The sequence below is a fragment of the Coptis chinensis genome, chromosome 4 (assembly GCF_015680905.1).
Source record: "Coptis chinensis isolate HL-2020 chromosome 4, ASM1568090v1, whole genome shotgun sequence".
Classification (NCBI taxonomy): Eukaryota; Viridiplantae; Streptophyta; class Magnoliopsida; order Ranunculales; family Ranunculaceae; genus Coptis; species Coptis chinensis.
The window spans coordinates 82698424-82711661 of record NC_141459.1 but is presented as its reverse complement, the minus strand read 5'-3'; the positions used below and the strand labels follow the sequence as shown (position 1 = coordinate 82711661).

At 34.0% G+C, this 13238-nt stretch overlaps 1 protein-coding gene across 1 annotated transcript; it reads right to left on the bottom strand.

Annotated features, from left to right (window-relative positions):
* Window positions 1–11010: 11010 nt before the first annotated feature.
* Window positions 11011–11628, bottom strand: LOC147505153 (uncharacterized). The gene has a single exon (XM_086605479.1). It carries the CDS (start codon window positions 11626–11628, stop codon window positions 11011–11013), a length of 618 nt encoding a protein of 205 aa, XP_086461605.1.
* Window positions 11629–13238: the final 1610 nt, after the last annotated feature.

The window sequence follows — 13238 nt, the reverse complement described above, 5'->3', positions numbered from 1 at the left end:
CCTTTGAGTTAATCCCCTTTAAAGCCTTATGCAAACCTTGTTGGATGAGGATGTCCCTAACTTGGATCCTCCAAATTCCAACATTATTATTCCCATTAAACTTCTCTACTTCAAACTTAACATTTGACATTTTGGGAGCCATTTTTCAAGTTACACACAATAACCCAAAAAACAATTTCACTTCAGAATTTAATCGAACACCTTGTCTACACAAATTTTGAGCACTATGGTTCTCTACCAATACTCAAAATCCTAAGTCATATACCTCGCTCTGATACCAATTGTTGTGAATAAATAACTGTGGAAACAACGTTACCCACAATAAATAGATCAATCCTACATAAGGATCAATCCTTCTCACTAGACAATACTTCAACACCCTCCAAAGTAATCCCAACACTTCTCAATGTCAAACAAACAAGCATATAAAGTAAAACAATTAATACTAAAGAAGAACAAACCACAAGATGAGATATATCGTGGTTCGACAATTTGTCTACGTCCACAGTGCGAGTTCCAAGCTTTACTAGATGTCCGGAATAACAGATTACAAGTCTCTCAATTCACTCACAAAGAATGAACACTCAACTCACAAAGAATTGATCTCTTATAATCTCTCTCTTTATTGGTTTTGGTTAAGTTAGGTTTCTACAGAAAAAACCTATAGTTATACTATTTCAGAAAAAACTTTCGAAATAGTGCATTTCATCTTGAAATACGTGGAGTCGACCGAGGGGCGATGAGGTCTTGTTGAAGAGCTTGGAGTTAAACCAAGGCATGAGAGCGCACCGCGCCCTTTTCCAAGAAAATCCAAGCGCAGGGTGCGCCTTACACGAGAAAGAGAAAAAACACCCTTTTTCCCTACAGTCTCTTTAAGTAATACTAGCTTTGATCCCTATATGGACACTTTGATCCCTATATGAAACCCTTGTTGATGACCATTGCTATGGTAAGATTCATAAGATTAATAGCAACCCTTTGTGTAACAATACGGAAACCCAATTGATATGAATGACCATGGCAATGTCAATCCAAATGACTATGGTTAATGTGAGAAAATTCATCACAAGTACATCCCCTTGTGAACAGGTGGTCTATCTGTGTAATCAATAGGCCTAGTACTCAATTGATATGAATACTCCATCATTGGCAATGTCAATCCAAATGAAGCGACTCCTCCTAATGTGAGAAAAATCCGGACAAAGTACATCCCTTGATCGATACCAGGTGGTCTATCATTACTAGTATGAAGAGCCAAAACAATAGCACCAAAAATCATAGCCACAACAGAGTTAAAGGAATAAAAAGTGAATTTCTCGTTTCACTATGAAGAAAAAAAAACGCCGCGGAATGCGAAATGAGTTGATAAAAGAAGAGAAGAAGTTGAGACTGGAATGTAAGCCAAACCTGCAGAGTACATGTAGGTATTAAAACCTTGTACTATACCCAAAACAAAGCTTGATAAGAAGAGTTTAGGTTCCATGAAGAAGAGAGATGAAGTTGTCGCCGTCTTTTGAGATAGGTTCTTCAAGTATAGGAAAAAGAGCGGGGGAATTAAGATTGGGAAACCGACAGATTGAAGCCAGCTTAAAAGGCATTTACGGTTTCCGCCATGTATATAGTAGAGTTTTTGCAACAAAGGTCCTCCAACTGTGCCTACGGCTGTGCAGGCACCATATAGTAACAACAGTCACCATCTTATGCGTTTTCTAGCTGGTATTTGTGTTGTTTGGCTATCTTGCACTCCATTGGTCAGTGTTCCTCCTTCCATGACAGTTTCAGCCATTTGCAGAGATGAAGGGGAAGATAGTAGAATGCAATTAGAGTTTTGTCATTTGCTTGGCACAAAATGTTGGGAGTTATTATAGTTAGTAATTCAGTTTTGGCAAAAAGGTCGGGCCGAGCCCAAAAACCTTGGTGCTTAGTGCTTACCATCAGTGTTCTAAAAAATGCTAGGGGGTAGTCTGGTGGTGGGAGAGCGCCTAGCGCCTTTTAGGCCTAGCTTTGCCCCCCCCCCTAATATATCTTATAATATATATAGTAATACACGTCTATACTACAATAAATGAAGAAAATCATTTATCATGACTTAAAAAATAAACACAAACAAAGATACTTATTACAAAAATGCGTAATAATTGAAGAATATTGATTTCATATAAAAACATATCTATTCTTATAGTGGCATATAATTTACATTAGACTTAGTCTTTTAAACTCATTTAAATCTTGCCTACACGGGTCTTTAATTTTCGATATTTAATTATTCAAAAAAAAAAAAAAAAAAACTTGACTGGACTGCTTAGAAGCTGCCTAGGTCCGCCTAATCGGTCCACCGATTTTTTAAACAACTTGGGCATAGGCGAGTCGGTTGGGCACCGCCTAGCACCTAGAAACCGCCTAGGCGGCCGCCTAGACCAATTTTTAGAATAGTGCTTACCATGCCTCTAGACCAGCCTTTTTGGTGGATTGTTTTAACTGAAACTGTGATCAGAGATTACGACCAAGGAAAAAAACCCATAATAATTTCGCCATAAGTCCACTTCAATTTTAATTTTGCCACAAGTCTAAAATCAGGCTAACGTCATCATTTTTTATTTATAATTTGGGCTCAAGGATATATTTTCGTTAATAATTTTGGCTCAAGGACAAACGGGGCGTCATCATATGCAAATATAAATTTACATATAAAAATTTCAATTTATATATGTAAAATTAAATTTTCATATGAAAATATAAATTTACATAGTGACCTCAACCCGTGTTTTTGGACTTAGGGCGAAATTAAAATTTAAGTGGACTTAGGGTGATTTTTTTTTGAAAATTGGGCTCTCAGCACCCAATTACTTATACTGTGATACAACCTCCATCTTTAATCTTTTTACACAAAATCATACATATAGCATTCTGAAAAATGAAAATTACCAATTAAGTTATTGTGGACCAGTTACTACCAATAGAAGGACACACTGTGTGATGTAAACTGATCTTGCACGCAAGAGTGGGACTGATTAGGATTCTATTGGGAGCGCATTCTTTGCGAGTAAGTTCCCTTAGCAAGGAACTTAGGTAGGTAATGTACAACAACCTACAACAATTACATCACATTGGAGGCGTACGGTCAAAAATGTATCCTGGATTGGAAGTCTAGATCTTTTATTGTTTGAATTATAAATTGAGACCTTATTGTGAAATCTCAGTCTTTTATTGTTGGAATTATAAATTGAGACCTTATCGTGAAATCTCGGTTTAATGGAGGTTGTTTCTAAGTTTAAGGGAGCTATTTGAAACTTTGAATTAGAAATTAAACTAATATTATAAAGCATGTTTTATTTAAGAAGTTGGTGTTACAATTGAATTTAGAAATCGGTAATAATCTATAATACAAAATAGCTCAGCTTTTAAGCAAAGTTATAAAGGCTTAAGTGGTGGTCCTGATTTTCTCGGGATATGTGTAGTTAGACTTTCTTAAAATTAAAATCCTACAATTTAGGAGACAATCTAGGAAGCAATCTTTATTGATTTAGAAACCCGAAGAATAGTTCTTCCATAACTTTATTTTAAAAGTCTTTATTAAAGGCTTAAAGCTTTTTACCTTCTTTGGTTCATCTTCTCCAGTGGTAAGCTTCTTTCAATATGAAAATCAGATCTAATGATTGAGTTTGCAATACAAAATAGTTCAGTTTTTAAGCAAAGTTATAAGGGTTTAAAGTGGTGGTCCTGATTTCCTCGGGATATGTGTAGTTAGACTTTCTTAAAATTAAAATCTTACAATTTAGGAGACAATCTAAGAAGCAATCTTTATTGATTTAGAAACCCGAAGGATAGTTCTTCCATAACTTTATTTTAAGAGTCTTTATTAAAGGCTTAAAGCTTCTTACATTCTTTGGTTCATCTTCTCCAGTGGTAAGCTTCTTTCAAGATGAAAATCAAATATAATGATTGAGTTTGCAATACAAAAACAGTTTAGTTTTTAAGCAAAGTTATAAGGGCTTAAAGTGGTGGTCCTGATTTTCTCGGGATATGTGTAGTAAGACTTTCTTAAAATTAAAATCCTATAATTTCGGAGACAATCTAGGAAGCAATCTTTATTGATTTAGAAACCCGAAGGATAGTTCTTCCATAACTTTATTTTAAGTCTTTATTAAAGGCTTAAAGCTTCTTACGTTCTTTGGTTCATCTTCTCCAGTGGTAAGCTTCTTTCAAGATAAAAATAAGATCTAATGATTGAGTTTGCAAGGTGAGCGTTAGTTGTCCTGAAAACTAGTTCTACGCATGTCTTGGCAAAGTGCATGACATCCCTGAATTTTCTTCCCAACCAATTCGAACAGGAGATTATTAATTTTTATTCTAGGTCCGTCAATTTTGTAAATATGTCCCTTTTATACAATCTTATAATTGTAGTTCATCCACTACCTCAGTATTGATCTTTAAATGAGTAATGGTCAATTGGGAGTTTGTTTTTATAACTTTATATAACTATGGTATCCAATCCCATATTTGATGCATGTTTAATTTAGAGTTCCATACAATAACAATCTAATAATATCTGAAATTATATGTTTTTGCTTTTGTGTGTACAATCGGTTTCATTCCTCGATCTATAGCATTAAACTTAAGATGATTCTTTACTTTACCTCAAAACATAATCCATGGTGATTTCGTATGCATACCTTCTTCAAAAATTTAACTTGCTATCGTTGGATACTTTTTAGAAATAGAAGCACCATTATAGTCTGGCCTGATAAAAACCATACCATATATATTTGGCATCACAAAGATCAATACCGCCAACAAACCTCCCACGTAGGAATCTCAATATCCACCACTACATTATTTTTAGGATGGTAATTGAACTATCAGTAATGACTCCTAATTGTAAAAGTGAAATTCAGTTGGTTGTCTTGCTTTTAGTCCATAGTGTAATTCTTCTTCTTCTCTTCATTTTTCTGATATGTTACTTCGTACTCCACATCTCTCCCTCTTTTCATTTGTTATCTCCTAAAATAGTTGTACTAAGTTGATCAGATCAATAAAACTCAAAATGAAAGGGTTCAAAGGGTTCCACAGTGGGTTCAAGTTAGTGATCTGTCTTCACTGGTATTATTAAGATATGTATAGCTAATTAGTGTGCGACAGAATTATATTGTATGTCCACTAATAAAAAGGCTTTAGGAGGGGGCATGTAGAGAGGCACTTCATTAACATAATAATATGAAGTGGAATGTCCAAGCTAGGAACACCATTGTAGGAAACTTATTCCAAAAATATACTTATTGTTAAGTAAACAATAAATCAAATTGATATAACAAATATATTATAAACAAACCTTTAATTTCAACAAACAAACAAACCTTTTAGTTCAACGAATGAACTTAATTTACCAATTATTAAATCTGAGCCTAGTGATGATCACTATGTCCTTAAGATATATTTTCCCCCTCACGGTGCTTGAAGGTTGATGGGAAACTGTCTCCTAAGATATAACGGATTTCCTTCTATAGAAAGCTAGCACTTCAATTCTATAGAATCAGCGAACACAACATAGTATTTGACTAAGAATAGGAGGAGAAGAGAAAGATCAGACCTCTGTGTGATCTTGTGTGTCTTTCTCTCTAAATTCATCCACTATTTATAGGTGAGTGGTGCATTTTCAAAACAACACAGTGACTCTTGGGAAAAAGTAAGCAATTCTTTGAAAAGTCACATGTTTCGAAAGGATATACCATTTCGGCATAAAACACTGTTTCGAACTAGTGCCTATTTCAAAAGGTCACACCTTTTCGGCATGATGCACTGTTTCAAACCAGTGCACATTTCGAAAGGTCGCACCTTTTCGGCATGATACACTGTTTTGAACCAGTGCACCTTTTCGAAAAGGTTTTTCTCACTTTACGTACTGTTTCAAGAGAAACCCATTTCATCTCAATGTGGGATAACTTGGGAGACAAATTACTCATTCATATCTCAATGAATTTGTGCAAATCCATTAATTTTTCTAACAATCCCTCACAGTACATGAATGAAAATTTGGCTTCTTCTATCATAAATATTGGATTTATGTTCTTTTACAAATGAAAAGATACCGCATCAAGTCAAGTAGCATGGGAGGCCTTGAACTTGCCTTAGTGAAAGACGATTGGATTTAATTGGACGATCAGTAGACTTCAATTAATGTCCTTGAACTGTCAGCCATTTGTATAAACCTAGACAATCATCTTCACGCAGTACCTTCTCGAATATTGTTGGTTTTCACGTTTGTGTTCATTTTGGCCTTAAACACTTCTTGGTTTAAGATAGTGCCACGACTTAGTAACGAGACTCAAACACGAGTAAAATTAAAGCTCATTTTTGCTAAGGGTTTATCAAAGTTTTCTACTCTCGATGCTATTGCAATAGAGTTGGAGTAGAGAATTTGTTCCACTCCTAGTTCTTTAGAATTTACATTTTCAAAGATTATCAGTCTATCCAAGATTAATGAGAGTAATGATGGAAATTATACTACGATGTGAATTATACTAACAAGATATGATAATTTGACTATGGAATACTAAATTAACTATATGATAAGGAATTAGGGGGGATTGATTTCACCTTGATTCGACTTAATCAACTAACAAAGAAATGTTGTAATTTAATTTTCAATGTTTTCGCATAACAAACTGGTAATTTTAATCCCTAATTATTCATAGCAATCTCTACCAAATAATAACTAGCATGTAAAGCAATCAAACTCATTCTCATGATGAACTAGTTACTTTCTAGAATTGAATAGATTATCACGACGATTTCTAAGCTAACAAAAATCAAGTTTCATCAAGGCTTCCTCAAACCCCTCTAATGGAGGTTTTAGCCTAGAGTCATTAAACTATCATTTCTATTTGAATTTAAGCAAGACATGATATAAAGATTGTAATTTTACTATATTTATCTAAACAAGAATTCAAAACTAAATTAACACTAAGAAATGTTTAATAACTAAATGATCGAAACTAGACCTAAGTAATTTAATAACTAAAACTAGATTATGATTAACTAATTATCAAATGAAGACAACCTAATTTATGAATTTAACAAGACTAAAACTAAATAAGAATTCAATCACTAAACTAAATTGGAATTCAAAACTAATACTTTATTGTAAAACTAAAATTGATTCTCAAATAATAATCTACTTGTTCTAACTTATCTATGGCAAAGTAAAAACTAATTAATTGAATATAAAAATCTAGTTCTAAAACAAACTATTGAAACTAATTAATAGAGTCTAAAACTAGATGTAAAACTATTGGCTAATGGCTAACTCCAAACTAGAATATTAAGAGCTAAGTCTTGTGTCTTGAAATGGAGGAGACCAGATCCATATTTTCGTGCATTGGCTGAGGAGCCATGTTTTGGGCCGAAAAATCGAGCCCAAAACCCAATCTCTTCAGTCCACAAAGGCCTTTTCAGTTGGATTTGACTTCAACAGACTTTTTGTCCATTTTTGCTCCTCTGATTGGTTCAAGGCTTAGACCATTGGAAAGCTCTTTCCGATCCAGTCGTTTTGACATAAGGTAGGCCCAATTTTGAGGTCTGAGTCCAAAGATACGATCTTCAGAAGTTCTGCTGACTTTTGTGCGTTGTTTCTGACCGCGTTGACTTTGACTTTTTAGCTTTGACCCGGATTTAAAAAGGCTTTTTCTCCTTAAATTTTGGCCTTTAATCACAGAACTTCTTAGCAACCAAAATGACACATTTATGCACATAATTAACTCCAATGCCTGAAATACATAAAAACACGTAATCAGTATTAACTCTTATTTATTACTCGCATAATTGGTCTAAAAGTATTATTGTTAAGGGGTTAAAACTACAATTTTGGGCTCTTATCAACTAACATAGGTGATTTCTATAAAGAGTATTCTGTAATACTCCAGTTGGATAACATAACTTTTCAAGATATAGTAAATCATTAAAAGCTTGACTTATCCTGGTTATCGCGACAGATATGCACTATCTTATATAGGAATGGGTTAAAGTATAATATTACTCTCTAGTGCTAATTGAGTCACATACATAATTCAGTTGGCCCATTGAACCTAGATCTTGGGATCTCCAGTCAATTAGGTTGGTTTTTCAAAGTCACCAAAAAAACAAGAGTCTAAAACTATTTAATTTATGTAATGAGGGATTTCAAAGTCACCAAAAAAAATAGACTTCTCACTAAATTTAGTCCAAACGACCCAATCATGTAGTTCCATAGAGGGTCCAAACGACCCAACCATGTAGTTCCATAGAGTCCCCAAACGACCCAGAGGTGTCGTTTGGGGTCAGGTTCTAAATGTTGTTTATTCATTCATTCAAGTGTTTTGCATTCATTCATTCATTCAATAAATCGAGTGTTTTGCATTCATTCATTAATTCAATAAATCAAGTGTTTTTTATTCATTCTAATCATGTGTTACCTCATTATTTAGGTTTGTTTGTCTTTGTCGTCGACGATTTCTCGGCATCTCATTTGCTCGACTAGTCGCATCTTCTATTTCTTCAACTTCACCTTCAACATTTTGTGCCACTTCTTCACTTTCAACATTTCTTTTATTTTCTCTTTCTCTAATTTGTTGTTGCACCTCAAGCATTACCTAAAATACTTCTTCTTCATTTTCGTGTTACATTTAGGATTTTGATTGGGTATTCTATGTAGAGAAACTTGAGTATTCTATGTAAGGAGTAAGAATTTTGATGAAAAAAGGAGTAAAGAATAAATGAGAAACTTGAGTATTCTATGTAGAGATATTTGAAATTTTGATATATTTGAAATTATTGAGTGAAATATATTTGTAAACCCTAAACCCTAAATTAGTTTATTATTCACAATTGAAAAAAAAATGGAAAATAACAAGTTCAGATATAAAACAAATTATTATTTTAGATTTGGATAATTTAGTGAAATATGTTTGAAATTAAATTTTTTTTTATGTCGGTACGAAATTTGTAAACCCTGAATCCTAAACCCCAAACCCCAAACTAGTTTATGATTCACAATTTGAAAAAGAAAATGGAAAATAACAAGTTTAGATACAAAACAAATTATTATTTTGAATAATTAAGTGAAATATGTTGGTACGAAATTTGTAACCCCTAAACCCTAAACCCCCAAACCCCCAAACTAATTCATGATTAATAATTTGAAAAAGAAAATGAAAAAATAACAAGTTTAGATATAAAATAAATTATTATTTCAAATAATTAAATAAAATATGTTGGTACAAAATTTGTAAACCCTAAACCCCAAACCCTAAACTAGTTTATGATTCACAATTGAAAAAAAATATGAAAAATAACAAGTTTAGATATAAAATAAATTATTATTTTAGATTTTGGCATGTTTAATTACATTATTTCAGATTTTGGCATATTTGATTACATATTTTAACTTGGTTATATATATACTATATCATAATAGATAAAGAGTGCATAATGCATGTAATTATGTTGGTGCAACTAATTGTGTTGTTCTTAACCCAATTTTTTAAATCGGATTTCAATTTTGTTAATTAAATTGGAATGTGTTGATAATTGATAAATACTAATTTAATTTTATATATCATTTTTTAAATAAATTATTGTACAATTATGATCGATTAATGATTTTATTTTATAAGAAAAGTATTCGGTGTTTATGTATAAGAAAAGTATAATTGGTGTTTATGTAATCAATTTTTATTGGTTTTAATCAGAAATTTCCTTAGTTAATAGGGCTAATCAATTATTTTAGTCTAAACGACTCACACAGGTTCCCCCATAGTAGCCCCAAACGACTCAGCTATACCGTTTGCATGTGATACCAAACGATATTTTCAAGTTGTTTGAGTGTATACTCAAAATATCGTTTAAGTGTATACGCAAACGACATGGTGGTATTATTTGAGTGTATACTCAAACGACATGGCGAGACCGTTTGAGTGTACACTCTAAAATGACTCGGAGGTTTTGTTATGGCGAGACCGGTTGAATTATTTGTTGGGCCTTGGCTTTGATGGCAAACTTGTATTTTTTTTTGGTTGCCCAATCGAATTTAATGAGTGCCCAATTAAACTACAAAAAAATAAAAAAAAAAATAAATAGTAGGCAAACCAAACCACTGTAGTTCGGTAGGGCAAACCCTAAAGGAAAGTAGTAAGAAAAAAAAAAAAAAAAAGAAGCAAAACACATGGAAAAGAGGTTTTTAACAGTCTTTTTTAGGGTTTGTTTAAAATCTGTTTGAAAAGATGAAGTTCGTGAACTGGTTTCTCTCTCTCTGAAAAACATGGCTACAAGAGCAATGAAGGCCTCCCTCAAGTCTTGTCGTTTTCATTTGTCACAATATTATCTTTCCTATATATATATATATATATATATATATATATATATATTGGATGGCAAGCAGGGTTTTTGAGAGGTCCCTTACCCCTATTGTATAAATAAGGTAAATTGGCTTGGTTACATTCTTATATGATTTTTGCCCGTAGCATCATCATATATGATTTTCTTTACATCTTTTGAAAAAGAGCTTGGAATCAGCTCTATAAAACTAACACTTGGAATATTAGATGCTAAGATATCTGCTAACTTATTTGACTCCCTATATACATGCACTAAATTAAAAATTTCTAGTTCACTAATGAGTGCTTGTATTTCTTCCATCATGTAGTTCGCTCTCCATAGGTGCTGCCTAGGTTCTTTGAAATAACTGACTACAGTAGTTGAATCCGTCTGGGCCCTTATCTTTTTGAATCCATGTCTTACCGCTAATCGCAGCCCATTCTCAAGCCCATTTAACTCGATCAAGTCTATTGTTTTATACCTCGTCTTCCCGCAAGCTGCTGCTAGTACAGTTCCTCTGCCATCGCGTATTGCCACTGCCCATCCCCCTTCATCTCCTTGCATCGTGTCATCAGTATTTAAATTATGACCTCCCTCTTCCGCACTCTCCCATTTGCAAAGCTTCAGAGTCTTCATTTTTATTTTGATGTTTAAGCTCCAGAGTTACATAAACCTCTCTCTTTCAGGCCCATCTTCCATCTTCATCGTCATAGCCTCCATTTTAGTTCTTGCATCATCGAAAATCATCTTCCCCACCTGTTTTGCCCTTGTTCTCTTGTTCTCGAATATTCTTTGATTTCTCTCCATCCATATGTCGTATATCAGCCCATTGAACACCAGTTGCAATGCATCTTGCTTGTATCCCTTTCCTCTTGAGTTCTGTTCAATCCAATCAATCTCATTTTGCCATGTTGCTACCCTCTGCCTATTGTACCCAGCTTGCTTTTGTAGCTTCTGCCATACCTCTTGTGTATATATACATGAGAAGAACAAGTGTTCCTCTGTTTCTCTTTCCCCCCAACACAGCACACACCAATCTGTCTGAACTACTTTCCATTCTCTCATTCGAACCAATGTCTTCAATCCTCCCTTCAATGTTAACCATGCTATAAAAGACTGCCTCGGTATTCTATTCGTAAACCACACCATATTTTTCCATGATACTAGTGCTTTGCTTTTCCTCACTCTCTCATAAGTATCTTTCATTGTATACTCACCCTTCTGTGATCCCGACCATATGATCTTGTCATCTCCTCTGCCTAGTTTCACTTCCTCCTCCATTTGTTTGACAATATCCGGCATATGCCTTCGTACATGTGATGTGATAAAGCCCAAAACTGTAGTTTTAACCCTGTAACAGGCATACTTTTAGACCAATTATGTGAGTAATAATTAAGAGTTAACACTGATTATGTGTTTTTATGCATTTCAGGTTTCAAAGTCCATTATGTGCAGAAATGTGCCACTTTAGCGAGATAAAGGAGCTAAGGTCGGTTACTAAGGAGTTCCGTGATTAAAGGCCAAGATTCAAGAAGACAAAGCCTTTCTAAAGCCCGGTCAAAAGCTGAAAAGTCAACGCGGGGTGAAACAGCACACAAGTCAGCAGAACTTCTGAAGGCCGTATCTTTGGACTCAGACCTCGGAATGGGGCCTACCTTATGTCAAAACGACCGGCTCGGAAAGAGATTTCTAATGGTCTAAGCCTTGATCCAATAAGAGGAGCAGAAGTGGACAAAAAGTCTGTTGAAGCCAACTGCAGCTGAAGAGGTTTTTTTTTTGATCGAAGAATTGGGTTTTGGGCCTGATTCTCTGGCCCAAAACATGGCTCCAAGCCCATGCACGATTTTTGGATCTGAATGTATAAAAACCAAAGCTTCACTCTTAGTTAATGGTAGATAGTTAGACCTAAAACCATATAGATAATTCTAGATCTAGTTTTCAGTAGATTAATTAAGTTTTAGTTCCATTTTCAATTCTTGTTTTAGATTAAGTCTTTGAATCATTGTTCTTGATTGATTAGATAAATAAAATAGTTATTTTGTCAATTTCGATTTTTGTCATCTCAATTTATAGATCTAGTTTTAATTCTTGTTGATTATCATTTCGTAGTTTAAGTAGATTGAAACATTGTTAGTTAAGTTAGTTAAGTTAGATTTTTAATATGATGAGTAGTTATAATTCAATGGGAAATGATGGTTTGATGACTCAAGGCTAAAACCTCCATTAGAGGGGTTGATGAAGCCTTGATGAAAACTTAGTGGTATAGTATAGAAGCATTGTAGAATCTATTCCACTCTAGAAGGTTGTGATTCGCCATGAGAATGGGTGGACGATCTCACATGCTAGTTAGTATTCGGTAGAAATGCCACGAACACTAGGGATTAGAACTCGAATTTCTTGCCGTAAGAACGTAAGAATCGAGATACAAGAATCTATGCTAGATTGTTAAGTTGGATTTGAGGTGGATTCAATTCCCCTCTAATCTTTTATCTAGATTCAAAAACAATCATATTTCCATAGCATTCGTAGTTAAGATCAACATAATCAATTTCATATAGGTATCGTAGTATAACACCCTTCGTAAAGCTCTCATTAGACTTAAGACCGACAAATTAGACTATAAAACATTCCATGCTAGAGAACTAGGAGTGGAACGAATTTGTTACTCCACTTTATTTCAATAGACCTGAGAGTAGAAACTTTGATAAACATAGGCTCATAAGTTAGTTTAGTTTACTTACGTTTTGAGTTCATCGTTCATTTCGTAGGTAAACTATTCATTTTATGCTTTATCAAATGGCGCCGCTGCCATCTTAGTTGCACTTTAGCATTGTTTTTATAGTAGAATAAGTCATTTTTAAGTCCCATTAAACCCACCCACCCTTGTTTGA

Coding starts and splice junctions, on each gene's coding strand:
- LOC147505153 (XM_086605479.1), bottom strand. CDS start 11,628: ATGGAGGAGGAAGTGAAACTAGGCAGAGGAGATGACAAGATCATATGG.